The sequence below is a fragment of the Pelophylax lessonae genome, assembly GCF_965119305.1.
Source record: "Pelophylax lessonae genome assembly, chromosome: 4".
NCBI lineage: Eukaryota > Metazoa > Chordata > Amphibia > Anura > Ranidae > Pelophylax > Pelophylax lessonae.
The window spans coordinates 325,381,929-325,401,266 of record NC_138771.1 but is presented as its reverse complement, the minus strand read 5'-3'; the positions used below and the strand labels follow the sequence as shown (position 1 = coordinate 325,401,266).

The 19,338-nt window shown below is 44.3% G+C and overlaps 1 protein-coding gene across 1 annotated transcript in view; it reads left to right on the top strand.

Moving 5' to 3' along the window:
- Nucleotides 1-18,852, top strand: part of LOC309552092 (sulfate transporter-like) — a gene marked incomplete at its 3' end in the record, with an annotated part of 41,025 nt that extends 22,173 nt beyond the window's left edge. The window contains exons 2-3 of the mRNA XM_082252870.1: nt 12,704-13,303; nt 17,257-18,852. Of these exons, the coding sequence (XP_082108996.1) occupies nt 12,704-13,303; nt 17,257-18,852 (2,196 nt within the window). The remainder of the gene's footprint in view (nt 1-12,703; nt 13,304-17,256) is intronic.
- Between the last annotated feature and the right edge of the window lie 486 nt (nt 18,853-19,338).

Here is a 19,338-nt window from a genome sequence, read left to right as displayed (position 1 = left end):
GAATTTTTTTTAAATTTTGGCCAATTTGTTTTCTGCTACCTATGTTTGGTAAAAAAAATCACAATAAGCGTATTTTGATTGGTTTGCGCAAAAGTTATTGCGTTTACTAACAAAGGGAAAGATTTATGTCATTTTTGGTGTGTTTTTTTTTTAATGTAATGGCGGCGATCTGCAATTTTTTTTGTGTGACTGTGACATTGCGGCGGACAGATCGGACCCTTGACTGACATTTTTGACACTTTTGGGGGTACCAGTGATATTTCTACAGTAATCAGTGCTATAAATATGCACTGTTACTGTAAACATGACACTGGCAGGAAAGGGGTTAATTTTTTTGGAGAGGGAGGGGTTAATGTATGCCTGGTGCTTACTGACGTGTGTGGGGGGAGGTGACTGAGTGACACAGGGACAGATCGCATGTTCAGCTATGCTGAACACTGCAATCTGTCACTGTTTGTCACTTAGGAGATCCGCCCGCTCTGTTTACACAAGCGGGCGGATCTCCAAACTCGATTCCCCGCCGCTCCTCCCTTGGCCCGACTCCCGCTGTGACTGAAAACAGCGGGAGCGCGCCTCCGGCGGCGTGCAACGCCGCCTACAGGGGGAGGAGTCCAGCGAGGTAGGTCTACGTCGCTGGACGGAATCAAGCCACTTTGCCGCAGTACAGTCCCAGTGACTGGTCGGCAAGTGGTTAAAGAGGCAAAAAAGCCACCTTAACCGCCTACCACTTGCTGTATACTAAATATGGCTCTTTACCCATGTGATTAGCTGTGTCTAATCACAGCCGATCACATGTAAACAAGGAGATGCTATTTTGCGGGTCTTCTCTCCTCACACTGACAGAGTGTGAGGAGAGGAGAGCGGATCAGCGACATCTCTTCACAGGGGAGACATGTATATGTAATCAGGGAACTGATCATCAGTGCCCTGATTACAGTGCAGCCCCAACAGTGCCCATCTGTGATGCCACTCTGTGCCCATCTGTGATGCCAACCCATACCCATCAATGACACCAGTCAGTACCCATCAGTGATGCCAATGCGTGCCCATCAGTGAGGCCAATCTGGGCCCATCAGTGATGCCATTTAGTGCTGCCTTTCAGTGCCCATCAGTGCCTACCCATCAGTGCCGCCCATCAGTGACCTTCAGTGCTGTCCATCAGTGCCCATCAGTGCCGCCTATCCGTGTTACCTATTGTTGCCCATAAGTAGTGATGTCGCGAACCTAAAATTCGCCGTTCGCGAACGGCGAACGCGAACATCGGCAAATGTTCGCGAACCGGCGAACCGGGCGAACCGCCATAGACTTCAATAGGCAGGCGAATTTTAAAACACACAGGGACTCTTTCTGGCCACAATAGTGATGGAAAAGTTGTTTCAAGGGGACTAACACCTGGACTGTGGCATGCCGGAGAGGGATCACGCAAAAAAAAGTTCTTAAAAATTATAATTTTTTGATAGAGAGCCAATTATTTGAAAAATTAAAAAAAAATAAAAATAAAAAATTTCTTTGGATTTAGCATCTGGGGGGTCTAAAAAGTGTACCTGTGAAGTTTCAGCTCTGTAGCATGTCCAGAACCCCTAAAAAACAGCATTTTTCTTATATTTTCAGGAATATGGCTTCTCTGCGGCTGGCTTTTTCTCTTGCAGGCATTTATCGGGCATTTTTTTAGGCAGGCATGTCATTTTTTGTATTTAGTGTCTGGGGGGTCTAAAAAGTGTACCTGTCAATTTTCAGCTCTGTAGCATGTCCAGAACCCCTAAAAAACAGCATTTTTCTTATATTTTCAGGAATATGGCTTCTCTGCGGCTGGCTTTTTCTCTTGCAGGCATTTAGCGGGCATTTTTTTAGGCAGGCATGTCATTTTTTGTATTTAGTGTCTGGGGGGTCTAAAAAGTGTACCTGTGAAGTTTCAGCTCTGTAGCATGTCCAGAACCCCTAAAAAACAGCATTTTTCTTATATTTTCAGGAATATGGCTTCTCTGCGGCTGGCTTTTTCTCTTGCAGGCATTTATCGGGCATTTTTTTAGGCAGGCATGTCATTTTTTGTATTTAGTGTCTGGGGGGTCTAAAAAGTGTACCTGTCAATTTTCAGCTCTGTAGCATGTCCAGAACCCCTAAAAAACAGCATTTTTCTTATATTTTCAGGAATAAGGCTTCTCTGCGGCTGGCTTTTTCTCTTGCAGGCATTTAGCGGGCATTTTTTTAGGCAGGCATGTCATTTTTTGTATTTAGTGTCTGGGGGGTCTAAAAAGTGTACCTGTCAAGTTTCAGCTCTGTAGCATGTCCAGAACCCCTAAAAAACAGCATTTTTCTTATATTTTCAGGAATATGGCTTCTCTGCGGCTGGCTTTTTCTCTTGCAGGCATTTAGCGGGCATTTTTTTAGGCAGGCATGTCATTTTTTGTATTTAGTGTCTGGGGGGTCTAAAAAGTGTACCTGTCAAGTTTCAGCTCTGTAGCATGTCCAGAACCCCTAAAAAACAGCATTTTTCTTATATTTTCAGGAATATGGCTTCTCTGCGGCTGGCTTTTTCTCTTGCAGGCATTTAGCGGGCATTTTTTTAGGCAGGCATGTCATTTTTTGTATTTAGTGTCTGGGGGGTCTAAAAAGTGTACCTGTCAATTTTCAGCTCTGTAGCATGTCCAGAACCCCTAAAAAACAGCATTTTTCTTATATTTTCAGGAATATGGCTTCTCTGCGGCTGGCTTTTTCTCTTGCAGGCATTTAGCGGGCATTTTTTTAGGCAGGCATGTCATTTTTTTGTATTTAGTGTCTGGGGGGTCTAAAAAGTGTACCTGTCAAGCTTCAGCTCTGTAGCATGTCCAGAACCCCTAAAAAACAGCATTTTTCTTATATTTTCAGGAATACGGCTTCTCTGCGGCTGGCTTTTTCTCTTGCAGGCATTTATCGGGCATTTTTTTAGGCAGGCATGTCATTTTTTGTATTTAGTGTCTGTGGGGTCTAAAAAGTGTACCTGTCAAGTTTCAGCTCTGTAGCATGTCCAGAACCCCTAAAAAACAGCATTTTTCTTATATTTTCAGGAATACGGCTTCTCTGCGGCTGTCTTTTTCTCTTGCAGGCATTTATCGGGCATTTTTTTAGGCAGGCATGTCATTTTTTGTATTTAGTGTCTGGGGGGTCTAAAAAGTGTACCTGTCAAGTTTCAGCTCTGTAGCATGTCCAGAACCCCTAAAAAACAGCATTTTTCTTATATTTTCAGTAATACGGCTTCTCTGCGGCTGTCTTTTTCTCTTGCAGGCATTTATCGGGCATTTTTTTAGGCAGGCATGTCATTTTTGTATTTAGTGTCTGGGGGGTCTAAAAAGTGTACCTGTCAAGTTTCAGCTCTGTAGCATGTCCAGAACCCCTAAAAAACAGCATTTTTCTTATATTTTCAGTAATACGGCTTCTCTGCGGCTGGCTTTTTCTCTTGCAGGCATTTATCGGGCATTTTTTTAGGCAGGCATGTCATTTTTTGTATTTAGTGTCTGGGGGGTCTAAAAAGTGTACCTGTCAAGTTTCAGCTCTGTAGCATGTCCAGAACCCCTAAAAAACAGCATTTTTCTTATATTTTCAGGAATACGGCTTCTCTGCGGCTGGCTTTTTCTCTTGCAGGCATTTATCGGGCATTTTTTTAGGCAGGCATGTCATTTTTTGTATTTAGTGTCTGGGGGGTCTAAAAAGTGTACCTGTCAAGTTTCAGCTCTGTAGCATGTCCAGAACCCCTAAAAAACAGCATTTTTCTTATATTTTCAGGAATACGGCTTCTCTGCGGCTGTCTTTTTCTCTTGCAGGCATTTATCGGGCATTTTTTTAGGCAGGCATGTCATTTTTTGTATTTAGTGTCTGGGGGGTCTAAAAAGTGTACCTGTCAAGTTTCAGCTCTGTAGCATGTCCAGAACCCCTAAAAAACAGCATTTTTCTTATATTTTCAGTAATACGGCTTCTCTGCGGCTGGCTTTTTCTCTTGCAGGCATTTATCGGGCATTTTTTTAGGCAGGCATGTCATTTTTTGTATTTAGTGTCTGGGGGGTCTAAAAAGTGTACCTGTCAAGTTTCAGCTCTGTAGTATGTCCACAACCCAAAAAAAACAGCATTTTTCTTATGATTTTTAGTAGAAAACTAATGCAGTGTCTTTCCAGCTGTCTTTTTTTCTTTCTGGCAAGCTGAAATATGATATGCCAAGGCAAACATGCCTATCAGTTGAGCTATGACACAGACAACACTGCACACATGGGGAAATATGTAAAACAAAAAACAGGAAAAGGAAATTAGGTGACGGTCACAAAACATGATATTGTGATTGGCCAAATAAAAAGTCACCTCGCGATGAGGTCGCGCCAAAGTCGCGCTAAGTCGCGCCAAAGTCGCACTGGAAGCGACGCTACTTTAGTGGTAGCGGCAGTGTAAACCAGCACTAAAACATCCAGTGTGTGAATACGATCAGGTATGATGTTTTATCGGTCAAGTAGTGTAAGGGTTACGCCCGTCGCCCGCTTCACAGTGACAGACCAAACTCTGACAGACCAAACTCCCCGTTTAACAGTCAGTCAGTCCATTTGCACAACCGCAAACTCCCAATTTGCACAAGGTTGGATACCAAGCTAGCCATGTCCCGTTCCTTGTCCTCACTGACATCATTGAAGGTCTCTTCCTCCACCCAGCCACATACAACACCAAGGGTCCCCGAAAGGTGAGAACAAGCCCCCTGGGACGCCTGCTGTGGCTGGTATTCCACCTCCTCAAAGCCACCTTCCTCCTCTGACTTCTCTTCTTCAGACTCCTCTCTCTGCGTTGCCACAGGTCCAGCAATTGACAACGACAAGGCTGATTCTGGTGGTGATGAGGACCACAACTCTTCCTCTTCATGCTCATCTACAGCCTGATCCAGTACTCTTCGCAGGGCACGCTCCAGAAAAAACGCATATGGGATGAGGTCGATGATGTTGCCTTGGGTTCGACTGACCACCAGGGTTGTCATCTCCGCAAAAGGACGCATGAGCCTACAGCCATTGTTCATGAGCATTCAGTAACGCGGCCAAAAAATACCCAGCTCCGCAGAAAGAATGAAAGAAAATGAATGTTTTTTTTTATGAAAAATTATCCTGCGGATCGCTTTTGGTCTGTACACAATGAAGCAACGACCTTATCATCTGGGGTGTGCCAACACAATCCTAGAGGTGATCGCTTCATTGTGATACGCAAGCCCCTTCACCACGACAAGGTAACGATCACGAAGGGGAATTGACACATGTATGTGCCTTTTTTTTTGTTTTTGGTTTTTTTGCAGCCACAGTGTAGCACCAGAGGCCAGAAAAATTAGGCATGTACACATGCATGAAAAAGTAGGTATTGTTGCAGCCGCTGCTGTAGCAGTGGCCTGAAAAATTGAGGTTTTAAGGCAGAAAGTGCACTAAAACATTGCGGCTTGAACCGTATTTGGTGGCGGAGACGTCACGTAAGTCATCCGGCATGCAGAGAATGATTATATACAGCAGCGTGTGGACCATTTTTAGGCCAAGGCATCTCAGTCATCACCAGGCCTTTTTTAGTCAAATGCATCCCCCACTGTCAGTCCCTTCGGGATCCATGCCTCATTCATCTTAATAAACGTGAGGTAATCAAGACTTTTTTGACCTAGGCGACTTCTCTTCTCAGTGACAATACCTCCTGCTGCGCTGAAGGTCCTTTCTGACAGCACACTTGAAGCGGGGCAGGCCAGAAGTTCAATGGCAAACTGGGATAGCTCAGGCCACAGGTCAAGCCTGCACACCCAGTAGTCAAGGGGTTCATCGCTCCTCAGAGTGTCGATATCTGCAGTTAAGGCAAGGTAGTCTGCTACCTGTCGGTCGAGTCGTTCTCTGAGGGTGGACCCCGAAGGGCTGTGGCGAAGCATAGGACTAAAAAAGCTCCGCATGTCCTCCATCAACAAGACGTCTGTAAAGCGTCCTGTCCTTGCCGGCGTGGTTGTGGTGGTAGGAGGAGGATTACTTTCACCTCTTCCCCTGTTGGATTCCCGTTGTGCTGTGACATCACCCTTATACGCTGTGTAAAGCATAGTTTTTAACTTATTTTGTAGCTGCTGCATCCTTTGCGACTGCCGGTAATTGGGTAACATATCACAGACTTTCTGCTTATACCGGGGGTCTAGTAGCGTGGCCACCCAGTACAGGTCGTTCTCCTTCAGCCTTTTTATACGAGGGTCTCTCAACAGGCATGACAGCATGAAAGACCCCATTTGCACAAGGTTGGATGCCGAGCTACTCATGTCCAATTCCTCGTCCTCACTGATGTCATTGAAGGTGTGTTCTTCCCCCCAGCCACGTACAACACCACGGGTACCAGATAGGTGACAACGAGCACCCTGGGATGCCTGCTGTGGTTGGTGTTCCTCCTCCTCAAAGCCACATTCCTCCTCTGACTCCTCTTCCTCACACTCCTCTTCCAGTGTTGCCGCAGGTCCAGCAATCGATGGTAAGGCTGTTTCTGGTGGTGGTGATGGTGACCACAACTCTTCCTCTTCCTCTTCACGCTCATCTACGGCCTGATCCAGCACTCTTCGCAGGGCACGCTCCAGGAAAAAAACATATGGGATGATGTCGTTGATGGTGCCTTCAGTGCGACTCACTAGGTTTGTCACCTCCTCAAAAGGACGCATGAGCCTACAGGCATTGCGCATGAGCGTCCAGTAGCGTGGCAAAAAAATACCCAGCTCCGCAGAGGCTGTCCTAGCACCCCGGTCATACAAATACTCGTTGACCGCTTTTTCTTGTTGGAGCAGGCGGTCGAACATTAGCAGTGTTGAATTCCAACGTGTCGGGCTGTCGCAAATCAAGCGCCTCACTGGCATGTTGTTTCGCCGCTGAATATCTGCAAAGTGCGCCATGGCCGTGTAGGAACGCCTGAAATGGCCACACACCTTCCTGACCTGCTTGAGGACGTCCTGTAAGCCTGGGTACTTCTGCACAAAACGTTGCACAATCAGATTCAACACATGTGCCATGCACGGCACATGTGTCAACTTGCCCAAATTCAATGCCGCCAACAAATTGCTCCCGTTGTCACACACCACTTTGCCGATCTCCAGTTGGTGCGGGGTCAGCCACTGATCCACCTGTGCATTCAGGGCGGACAGTAGTGCTGGTCCGGTGTGACTCTCTGCTTTCAGGCAAGTCAACCCCAAGACAGCGTGACACTGTCGTATCCGGCATGTGGAATAGCCCCTGGGGAGCTGGGGGGGTGCAGTTGGTGTGGAGCAAGACGCAACAGCAGAAGAGGACTCAGCCGAGGAGGTTAGCAAAGAGGATGGAGTAGGAGGAGTAGAGGAGGTGGCAGCAGGCCTGCCTGCAAGTCGTGGCGGTGTCACCAACTCCTCTGCAGCAGAGCCACGCATTCCATGCTTGGCAGCCGCCAGCAGGTTTACCCAATGCGCAGTGTACGTTATATACCTGCCCTGACCGTGCTTTGCAGACCAGCTATCAGTGGTCAGATGGACCCTTGCCCCAACACTGTGTGCCAGACGTGACATGATTTCCTTTTCCACAATAGAGTACAGGTTGGGGATTGCCTTTTGTGAAAAATAATTTCGGCTGGGTACCTTCCACTGCGGTGTCCCAATAGCGACAAATTTTTTGAAGGCCTCAGACTCCACCAGCTTGTATGGTAAAAGCTGGCGGGCTAAGAGTTCCGACAAGCCAGCTGTCAGACGCCGGGCAAGGGGGTGACTCTGCGAGATTGGCTTTTTACGCTCAAACATTTCCTTCACAGACACCTGACTGTGGGCAGGTGACGAGCAGGAACTGCTGAAGGTGAGAGGCGGAGGGGCGGGTTGTTGATAGGGGGCATGGAGGACAGCAGTGGTTGACGTGGCTGAAGATGCTGGACCAGGAGGAGGATGGTGGCTTTCAGTTTGTGTGCTGCTTTTACTCATGTGTTGATCCCATAGGCGTTTGTGATGTGAGATCATGTGCCTTCGCAAAGCAGTTGTACCTAGGTGGGTGTTGGACTTCCCACGACTCAGTTTCTTTTGGCACAGGTTACAAATGGCATCGCTGATATCAGAGGCAGACACACAAAAAAAATGCCACACTGCTGAGCTTTGCAAGGACGGCATTCTGGTGGTGGCAACAGCTTGCGTTGATTGGCGTGCTGTCTGGCTGACCCCGGGTGCCGAATCTACATGCTGTCTGACTGCGCCACTAGCTCCTTGCGATGACCTCCTCCCCCTGCTTCCAACTCGTCTCCTCCTCCTCTCTGTCTCCCCATCTGAACTTTCCCCCTCTTCTTCTGCTCTTCGAGCAGGCACCCAGGTGACATCCACAGACACATCGTCATCATCAGCCGCTTCACTTGACAACTCAGCAAAGGCAGCAGCAGCAGGTACAACATCATCATCATCACAATGTACGTCCATGTGTATAATGCTGCCTGACTGAGACATATCCCCGTTATCTACATCCTCTGGCACTAATAGTTGCGCATCACTTATTTCTTCAAACTGATGTGAAAATAACTCCTCTGACGGATCAAGTGAAGCGGCTGTGGTGCTAGTGTTGGTGGTGGTGCCGGCGGGCTGGCGAGTGGTAAATTGAGAGGTGCCCGAAGCTGAGCTGGAGGAGGATGGTGCATTAAGGTTCCGAGCGGAAGCTGTAGACGATTGGGTGTCTTGTGTAAGCCAGTCAACTATGGCCTCAGAATTTTTTGAGTTCAGGGTCTGTGGTGGCCTCTGAACACTGGGCATTATTCTAGGGCCTAAGGAAATCACAGCACCACGACCACGACGGCCCTTGCGGGGTGGCCTGCCTCTGCCTGTCATTTTTTTTTTTAATGTGTTGTTACTGTTGTACTATGAGTGCAAGCTGCTGTGCCACCTTATATATCAGTGGTGGGTGGGCAGTGGCACAGTACACTCTCTGTGGACCTGACAGCAGTCACTGGCACCCAGGCAACTGCAATTTAAAAAATATATATATTTTTTTTTACTTTGCAAGCTGCTGTGCCACCTTATATATCAGTGGTGGGTGGGCAGTGGCACAGTACACTCTCTGTGGACCTGACAGCAGTCACTGGCACCCAGACAACTGCAATTTAAAAAATATATATATATTTTTTTACTTTGCAAGCTGCTGTGCCACCTTATATATCAGTGGTGGGTGTGCAGTGGCACAGTACACTCTCTGTGGACCTGACAGCAGTCACTGGCACCCAGGCAACTGCAATTTAAAAAAATATATATTTTTTTTTTACTTTGCAAGCTGCTGTGCCACCTTATATATCAGTGGTGGGTGGGCACACAGTGGCACTGCAGTGGGCACAGTACACTCTGTGGACCTGACAGTCACTGGCAGCCCAGGCAACTGCAATAATAAAAAATATTTTTTTTTTCAATTTATTGCAACAAGATGCTGTGCCAACGTATATATATCAGTGGTGGGCAGTGCACTGCAGTGGGTACAGTGCACTCCGTGGACCTGACACAGCACTCACTGCAATTATGACAGAGGAAAAAAAAATATTTTTTAAAATGCCAGGTACTGTGCCTGTGCCACCCGAAATGAGTGTGGTGTGCACACAGTACAGTCTGTGGTAGGTCTGTGGCCTCTCACACACAGCGGGCAGGCAACTGCAGTGTACAATAGATATATATAGATATATATATAAAGAAAAAAATCTATTACCTTACCAGCCCTTAAAAGGGCTTTTGGGGACACTATATATATATATATATATATGTATATATATAAATAAAAAAAATCCTCAATTACCAGCCCTTAAAAGGGCTTTTGGGGACACTATATATATATATATATATATGTATATATATAAATAAAAAAAATCCTCAATTACCAGCCCTTAAAAGGGCTTTTGGGGACACTAGATAGATATAGATATATATATATATGAAGAAACAACTCAATTACCAGCCCTTAAAAGGGCTTTTGGGGACGCTAGGTATATATATATATATATATATATATATATATATATAAAAAAAACACAAATACCAGCCCTTAGAAGGGCTTTTTGGGGTGCTGATATTACAGCAGTAGTGGACCAAGAACACTGCAAGACCAGGAACACTGACTAACTGTCCCTAGCTTAACAGCAGCAGCAGCAGCAGCAGCTCTCCCTACTCTCACTACACACACTGCTTCAGAATGATCTAAGATGGATGCTGCCCTTGCTTATTTATAGGAGGTGGGAGGGTGTGGGAGGGAGGTACGCTGATTGGCTGGAAATGTGTCTGCTGACTGTAAAGTTCAGGGTCAAAGTTTGCCTCAATGATGTCTTATGGGGGGGCGGACCGAACATCGCATATGTTCGCCGGCAGCGGCGAACGCGAACATGCTAAGTTCGCCGGGAACTGTTCGCCGGCGAACAGTTCTATACATCTCTACCCATAAGTGCCAGCCTATCAGTGCAGATTAAGTGTCTCCAGATAGGCCACATAATCCCCCAGCAAGGTATACTCACTGATTTACACTCTCCCGCCACCTCCCCACTGCAGGAGTTCACCCCAAGTAAGAGTGCCCATATACACTTTGATTTTATTATCCTATTGATGAGCAAATCAGCAAATAATCAAATAGCCTTACCTTCCCTTCCAATCAATTTAGACCTTATTTTGATTTGATTTGATCAAACTGAGCCAATCAGCAAGGGCAGAAAATGATCAATCCTTTTGCAACCATTGTATCTTCCTACTATCAATCAAAATCTACTTCCCTGTGTGTGACATATTAATTAGTTGGGTTGTCGACTTTAGATCAATTATTACTATCGGGAGAGATTGATTAGAAAAGAAATGCATGATTTATTGAAGCATGTATGGCCACCATAAGTATCAGATTGTATCAGGGCTACCCAGGTGGATGACGTCGCTGACCTCATTTCCCTGTCGATTGCCTGCTCAGGCCCAAACACTATCACATTGAGGAGGTCACTTGACCGCCACCCCCATAGTCAGAATTCTTGCTCCATTAGAGCAACAGAGCAGAAGCTCCAATTAAGCAAAAGGGAAATGGAGGAGCACAAATTGGTGAGTAGAATTTACTGGGTGGTGGGCTGTCAGGAGACACTGGGGTTGATTTACTTAAACTGGAGAGCACAAAATCTGGTGCAGTTGTGCATGGTAGTCAATCGGCTTCCAGGTTTTTGTCAATGACTAATTGAATTAGCTAAAGTTAGAAGCGGATTGGCTACCATGCAGAGCTGCACCAGATTTTACACTTCCCAGTTTTAGTAAATCAACCCCATTATCCCTTGTTTTTTAGTGACTTTTTAAGAATATCCACTCATTTACTAGTTTATTTTAAAAAAGGTCATTTATTAATGTCTTTAGGTCCCTGTGGCTAACTGTGCATCCAGGACACGTAATGTATAGCACAGATGACCAAAGCCGCATCACTTTTCTGAAATGAGTAATGTTTGCTACATTTATGAAAAAACAGAAAAATCGCCTCGCCCCCGGTGCTTACATGCAAATGCGAACACGTACGTAGGTTTTGCATGCATATGTAAACGCTTTGTTTCCATTGCATGTGTATGCACAATTTTAAAGTGTGACATATTTCGTAAAGTGTGACATACACTATATTACTATATATTATATTACTGGTGCGCAGTCATATTGGAACAGGAAAGGGCCATCCCCAAACTGTTCCCACAAAGTTGGGAGCATGAAATTGTCCAAAATGTCTTGGTATACTGATGCCTTAAGAGTTTCTTTCACTGAAACTATGGGGCCAAGCCCAAACCCTAAAAAAACAATACCACACCATAATCCCTCCAACACCAAACGACTTGGAGCGGTGCACAAGGCAAGGACCATAATGACATGCATGAGCGAGTGTGGGGTGGAGGAACTTGCACAGAGTCCTGACCTCAACCCAATAAAATACCCTTGGGATGAATTAGAGCGGAGACTGCGAGCCAGGCCTTCTTGTCCACATCAGTGCCTGACTTCACAAATGGGCTTCTGAATGAATGGTCAAACAATCCCATAGACACACTCCTAAACCTTGTAGACAGCCATCCCAGAATAGTTGAAGCTTTTATAGCTGCAAGGGGTGGGCCAACTCAATATTGAACCCTACGGACTAAGACTAGGATGTCATTATTGTCCATGTGTGTGTGTAAAGGCAGGCATCCCAATACTTTTGGTAATATAGCGTATATCTATTTACTCTGGATAGGGCAGGACGGCATGCGGTTGATTATTTCAAATCAGGTACTAAAACTTAGGAAGCTGGTTTAAAAATGTTTGAGCTGTGGAACACCTCTAGCTCATCCCACTGTGTAATGCTAGGCACTTCTCAATAGGATATGAAGGCTGTTATGTATGACTTTAGAACCCCACAATCAGCCTTGGGACAGGTTCATCTAGTGCCCAGGGCAAGGATGCGTAACCGTGCCCCCTCCCCCATTGTTAATGCATGCCTTAGAATGGGTTTACTGCCCTGTGTCCATTCTCTCTCCATTTGTTCTGCTGCAACTAGCCCAACCCTTGTCTCAGCACTGCCTGCAGTACATTGTCTGTCTGATGTTCTAGGGGTGTTTCTTAACATTTGCATACTAATGGCACCAACAGTTTTGGGAACACCTGGAGGTGCATAGCTTTTATGTGTAAATTTAAGTTTTGTGGATTGCGTCTAGTGACAGGAGTCCTACACTCTGATACTTATACTCATATTTTTTTAAGGTGGAAGACCCTGAAGACTCTAAGAATGATTTTCCGGAGTCAAATGAACATCACGATTCCAAATCATTTAACTATATGCATGTGAAACTTGAGGAACATGCCCAACCGGAACTCAGTACCAAGGAACGCATCACAGAGATATCTAAAGAGGTTTGCAGAAATGGTCCAAAGGTGTTTTCCAACTTCTTTTTAACCCTCTTCCCAGTACTCACATGGCTTCCACGTTACAAGATCAAAAAGTACCTGCCTGGCGATATTACATCTGGTATTGTAGTTGGCATTGTCACCATTCCACAGTCAATTGCTTACTCTTTGTTAGCCAATCAAGACCCCATCTATGGATTGTACACCAACTTTTTCTGCTGCATCATCTATTTCTTAACAGCCACGTCACGTCACAATTGCGTTGGCACATACGGAGTGTTATGTCTTATGGTTGGTGAGGCAGTCAACAAACAGTTAAAAGCAGCAGGCTATGTTACAGATGAAACTACCACAGCAGTAGTAAACTCAACACTAGTCAATGGAACTATATGTGGTAAAAGCTGCTATGCCATTACTGTGGCAACCTCTTTGACCTTTATTGTTGGTGTATACCAGGTAGGTAAAAGAAGTATTCTGTAGCATGTTTGAAAATTAACAGTTAAAAAAAGCCCCCAATTGCACTACATAGGGTACAAAGATCGCAGTCATTTTAGAGATAAAACAGACACCTTTTTTTCCTGAGGACTGTATATAATTTGTTATAGCCCATTCAAACCCAATACCATCCAGTTTCTTAACAGTAATTCTATGCTGTAATGACAGGGGCCTATTAGAACCCATACCATGGGTTTGCTTGTTCATTTTTTTTTTTATGAACTAAACTATTCATGGTCTCACAGCAATTGGTCTGTCCACTGTTTTTCACCTATAGACCCCCCGCCCTAGAGGCCTTGTCATGTCCATTAATTAACAGAGTTCTAATCTTCTATACAATTTATATAGTAAAGTAGAGCTTTAGGCAATTTTTTTAAATTTTAGATTTAAATTAGGGTTATAACCCCTGTCAGGGTTTTTTGCCCTCTGTGCCCAGTTGGGGAGATTTACCATAGACAAGTGAGAGGAAATCACATCAAAGTGAGGGAATGGTTTGCTGTCACCAGGGTCACCAGAACTAGTTTTCCCCTTTATTCCTGTTCTGTTAACAACCCAAAATTTGTGATTTTCTTTCACTTTTGGTGAAAACGGGACAAACCGAGAGGGCACATTTCCCTAATGGGGATACAGACAACAATTAAAACCTCACAGGTGTTCTAATCCCTCTGCACTTTATCCAAATCTAAAAATAAGGTTTTGCCTTTAGTTATACATTATCTGTAAGGTCTGTCTACATCTAGATGCAGGTCCTATCTTATCTCTCCTATCTAAATAAGAATAGATGCCAGAAATTTGAGTAGTTTACAGTTTTGCTAGTTTTGGCTTAACACTATCATTTCTGAGGGTTCCTTCCAGCCAGGAAACAATGGTGTTCTGTCATACAAGTAAGGACTCCATTACTTGCAATATACCCGTTAGTCTGCTGTTATATATTCTTAATTGGATTTGCTATGTACCTTCTTTGTCCATTCTACACATCCTATATCAATGTCTCACTTGGTGCTAAACCTTTTTCTTACCATTTAAAAGGGTTCACATTACTGTCTGTGTTGGACTAGGAGAAAGATGCCCACTGAGGGGATTTCCTAACAGACAGCAGTCAGCAATTCATATCACAGAAATTTAAATCTACTGCACCTTACACAAAAAAAAACTATCAACAAAAACTATAGCTGGAATTCTACTAATCTTGACTGCCTAGTCTCTTGGGGTTGTCATATCCAAAAATGAGGAGAGCATTGACACTTCATATCAGTCAATAGTAAACTGGCTTGTCTGAGAAACAAATCTCAAATTAACCTTGCAACTTTAAATTGCCATTGTGTTGTCATTTAACATTACATCAGTGGCGGCTGGTGCTCAAAATTTTTGGGGGGACACAAACAGAAAAATGTAATAGGCAATGCTTTGCGGCAAAAAACGCTGTAAAAAATTGCATGACTTTGAGGTCGCAAAAGTGTGAAAGGGGCCTTCAGTAATTAGGGTATAGTGTGTCCCCTTTCAATACAGAGAGACCAGCATGCCCCCTTTCAATGCAGAGAGACCAGCGTGCCCCCTTTCAATGCACAGTGACCAACGTGCCCCCTTTCAATGCACAGTGGCCAACGTGCCCCCTTTCAATGCAGTGACCAGCGTACATGCCCCCTTCAATGCAGTGACCAGCGTACATGTCCCCTTCAATGCAGTGACCAGTGTACATGCCCCCAATGCAATGACCAGCGTACATGCCCCCAATGCAGTGACCAGCATACATGCCCCCAATGCAGGTACCAGCATACATGCCCCCAATGCAGAGATCAGCGTGTATGCCTCCTTCAATGCAGTGACCAGCATACATGCCCTGGCTCTAATCAGGTGATGCAAAAAAAAAAGAAAAATTCCCATTGAACTCCATGCGTCCGGCGCCCCTGCATGCAGATTAGGGGGCTGGACGCATGGATGGGGGGCGGCGCCCCTGCACCCTCTGTACACCGGCCGCCACTGCATTACATAGGTAACTGCAACAGTTAAGAACATCATACAGTTATTACATTTCACATATGTAAAAAGACAGATAAAGCAGATGTTTGTATGTTGTAGATGTTTTTATGTTTTTATGTTTAAGGTTTACAACCACTTTGTAAAGTGGTTGTAAACCTTAAACATAAAAAGTGAACAAAGCACATCTTATGTATTCTAATACTATGTACATTTCTCAATCCAAAGCACTAAATGTGATTTCTCTCTGCTGCCTCGTTCCTCTGTTATCAGCATGAGTCATCTCAGACTGCTTTCTCCAACACCAAGACATAAAAAAGTGACTGGGGAGGAGAACTCCAGCACACAGTCTGTGAGTAATATCCACAGCACAGCCTGTTCTCCATGCACTGTGTGAAGGGGCATATGTCCCTTCACTCCAATCAGGGCTCAGAGCTGTCCTCACTGAGATCAGCATTGAGACTTCATATCCCTAAAAGGGGAAAGAGGAGAGGTGCCATCTGAGTGTAATATTAGGGCATCAGCATTTATTGCACAAGGTAAAAAACACTTACAAATTCTAAGAGATAGTCACGCTCATCATAGTGTTACTACTCCCGTCGTGTCTGCCACCACCCTGTAGGCTCCGTCAGTGTCTCGGGTGGCTGGAAAGGAGATGTGAAGAGGCTGGGACACCTTGTAGATCCAGCAATACAGTTGCACAGAGCAGGTAAGTATACCATGAGCACCAAAAGCATCTAAGATCATTTCACTGTAACAAAAATGTTCTTACAGCTTAACCACTTAAGCCCCGGAGGATTTGGCTGCTCAAAGACCAGGGCCTATTTTGCACTGCGTGACTTTAACGGACAATTGCGCGGTCGTGCGACGCTGTACCCAAATGAAATTGACGTCCTTTTTTCTCACAAACAGAGATTTCTTTTGGGGGTATTTGATCACCTTTGCGATTTTTACTTTTTGCGCTATAAACAAAAAAAAAAGCAACAATTTTGAAAAAATAACAATATTTTTCCCATTTTCTTATATGAAATCCCCCCCCCAAAAAAAAAAATGTAAAAATCAAATTTTTTTAACATTTTAGGCCAATTTGTTTTCTGCTACATATTTTTGGTGAAAAAATCGCAATAGTTATTGCGTTTACTAACTACGGGAAAGATTTATGTCGTTTTTATTGTTTTGTTTTTTTTAACTAGTAATGGCGGCGATCTGCGATCTTTTTTGCGGGACTGTGACATTGCGACGGACAGATCGGACCCTTGACTGACATTTTTGAAACTTTTGGGGGTACCAGTGACATTACTACAGTAACCAGTGCTATAAATATGCACTGTTACTATAAAAATGACACTGGCAGGGAAAGGGTTAACTTTATTGGTGATCAAGGGGTTAAATGTATCCCTAGGGGCATGTTTGTAACTGTGGGGGGGCGTGGCTAGTGATGTAACCACAGAGACATACGATCCTACATAGCAGGATCGTACAGTCTCTGCAGTTACTTCAGGGAGAATGACAGGCGGCTTTGTTTACATTAGCCGCCTTCCTTTCTCTCTCTCCAGCGGGAAATCGCGAGTGGCCGGCGGACATCCGAGCCGCCGGTCACTTGCCCGGGGATGTTACTGAACGAGCGGCGCACGCTCGCCCCCTAGAGGCTCGTGGGCGAGCAACGTAGCACTACGTCGCTTTGCCCAGTAGGGGCTGACTGCCGCAGTAAATAGTCGTGCGGCGGTCGGCAAGTGGTTAACCTACCATGGAAGCTTTCAAAGAAAATTGAAAAACTCTAGCAAGCAAGAAAAAAAGCAAGAAAATTAAAAAAAAAAAATAGAAGAGTCCCATCTCTTTATTCTTTGAGCATTTTATTTGAACTTTGAACTGTAAAAAAAAAAAGAAGAAAAAAGTAAAACAGATGTATTTTCATTATATCCATGTTTACTTTTCAGATCCTCATGGGAATTTTTCAGCTAGGATTCATCTCGATGTATTTGTCAGAGCCTCTGCTGAGTGGTTTTGTCACTGGGTCATCACTAACAATTCTGACCTCACAGATGAAGTATCTCCTTGGGTTAAAGATCCCTCGTCGTGATGGCCCTGGGGCTTTGGTTCTTACTTGGATTGACATCTTCTCCAATTTAAAAAGCACTAATATATGTGATTTAGTTACTAGCATTACTGCAATATTCTTAATTGTCCCGGTCAAGGAAATAAATGATCGATTTAAGAAGAAAATGAAAGTCCCCTTTCCAATAGAATTAATTGTGATTATTGTGGCCACAGTGGTTTCCTATTACTTCAGTTTTAATGTGAAATATAAATCCTCAATCTGTGGCACCATTCCCACTGGATTCCAGGTTCCAAAAGCCCCAGACTGGAGCTTGATTCCCAGCATAGCGGCTGATGCAGTGCCAATTGCAATTATTGGATTTGCGATGACAGTATCTCTTGCTGAAATATTTGCCAAAAAGCATGGTTACACAATCAGCACCAATCAGGAGATGATTGCTATAGGCATGTGTAATCTCATTCCATCTTTCTTTTCTTGTTTTTCAAGCTGTGCCGCTCTTGCCAAAAGTCTTCTAAGAGAATCTACAGGTGCCAACACCCAGCTAAACGGTGTAATCAGCTCAGCTGTATTATTGCTTGTACTGCTTGCCATTGCCCCTCTGTTCTATTCACTACAAAATTGCATTTTAGGTGTCATAACTATAACCAGTCTTAGGGGAGCACTGAGAAAATTTGCTGACACTCCAAAAATGTGGCGCATTAGTAAAATTGATACAGTGGTCTGGTGGGTCAGCATGTTGGCGTCTTCCTTAATTTCAACTGAGATTGGATTATTGGTGGCTGTTTGCTTCTCAATGCTTTGTGTGATCTTCCGTACTCAGAGGCCAAGGGCAACTCTATTGGGTAAAGTGAGCGGAACGGAGATTTATGAAGACCAGTTCACATACAAAGAGCTGAACAACATACCTAATGTTAAAATATTCCGATTTGATGCCTCTCTCTACTATGCCAACAAAGACTACTTTAGAAGTTCTCTTTATAGCAAAACTGGAATTAACCCCTCCGTAGTGTCTACATTACAAAGGAAGGCAAAGAAAGAAGAAGAAGCAGCTTTAAGAGTGACAGGAAATAGGTTCATTGCAAGGTTTAATTTGATTAAAACCGAGAAGAGGAAAGCCACTAAAACTTTTGTACCACAGCTTGACATCCACTCTCTTATTATTGATTGTGGTGCCATGCAGTTTATAGACACGGTGGGGCTAGGTGTTCTTAAAGAAGTCCGAAGTGACTATGAGGAGATAGGTGTACGAGTGTACCTTGTTAACTGCAATCCATCAGTTCGCCGATCCCTTCATGATGGGGGGTATTTCAGGAACTCCAGCGGTGATATAGAACTGCTTGCCTTTCACAGTGTACATGATGCAGTGACGTTTGCTGAGAGGCAATTTAAAGAGAAACAGAAAGAAATTCAGTTGAGGGATGCTGCCTTCTCATTTGATCCAGATCAAGCTATAAGCAATGACCTCACAAAGTGAAAATGTTCAGTTGTATTAGGCAATTCATTTTCAGTAAATGTTTAATATAAATCCAATATATACACTAAACAAAATTTTAAAGGCAACATTTTTGTTTTTGCCCTCATTTTTCATGAGCTGAACTCAAAGATCTAAGACTTTTTCTAAGTACACAAAATTTCTCTCAAATATTGTTCACCAATCTGGCTAAATCTGTGTAAAGTGGGGTACACACTAGTAGAAAATCTGCCGAAAATTCCCGTTCCGAGGTAAAATCGTACGATTTTCAGCTAGTGTGTACACTACGCAGATACGCAGACTGTCTGTGTATCTGTTTGCCCATACCTCTGATACGAGCAAGCAGTTACACTTAGGATAGGAAGCTCAATGAACTACCACAGCACTCAACAGCACCATGGTAGTTCATGGAGAACTCCAAGCCGACAGCTGAAAAGGCTGTCGGACTTTGTAGTTTTCCCATTCACAGAACACTGTAAATGGATGACT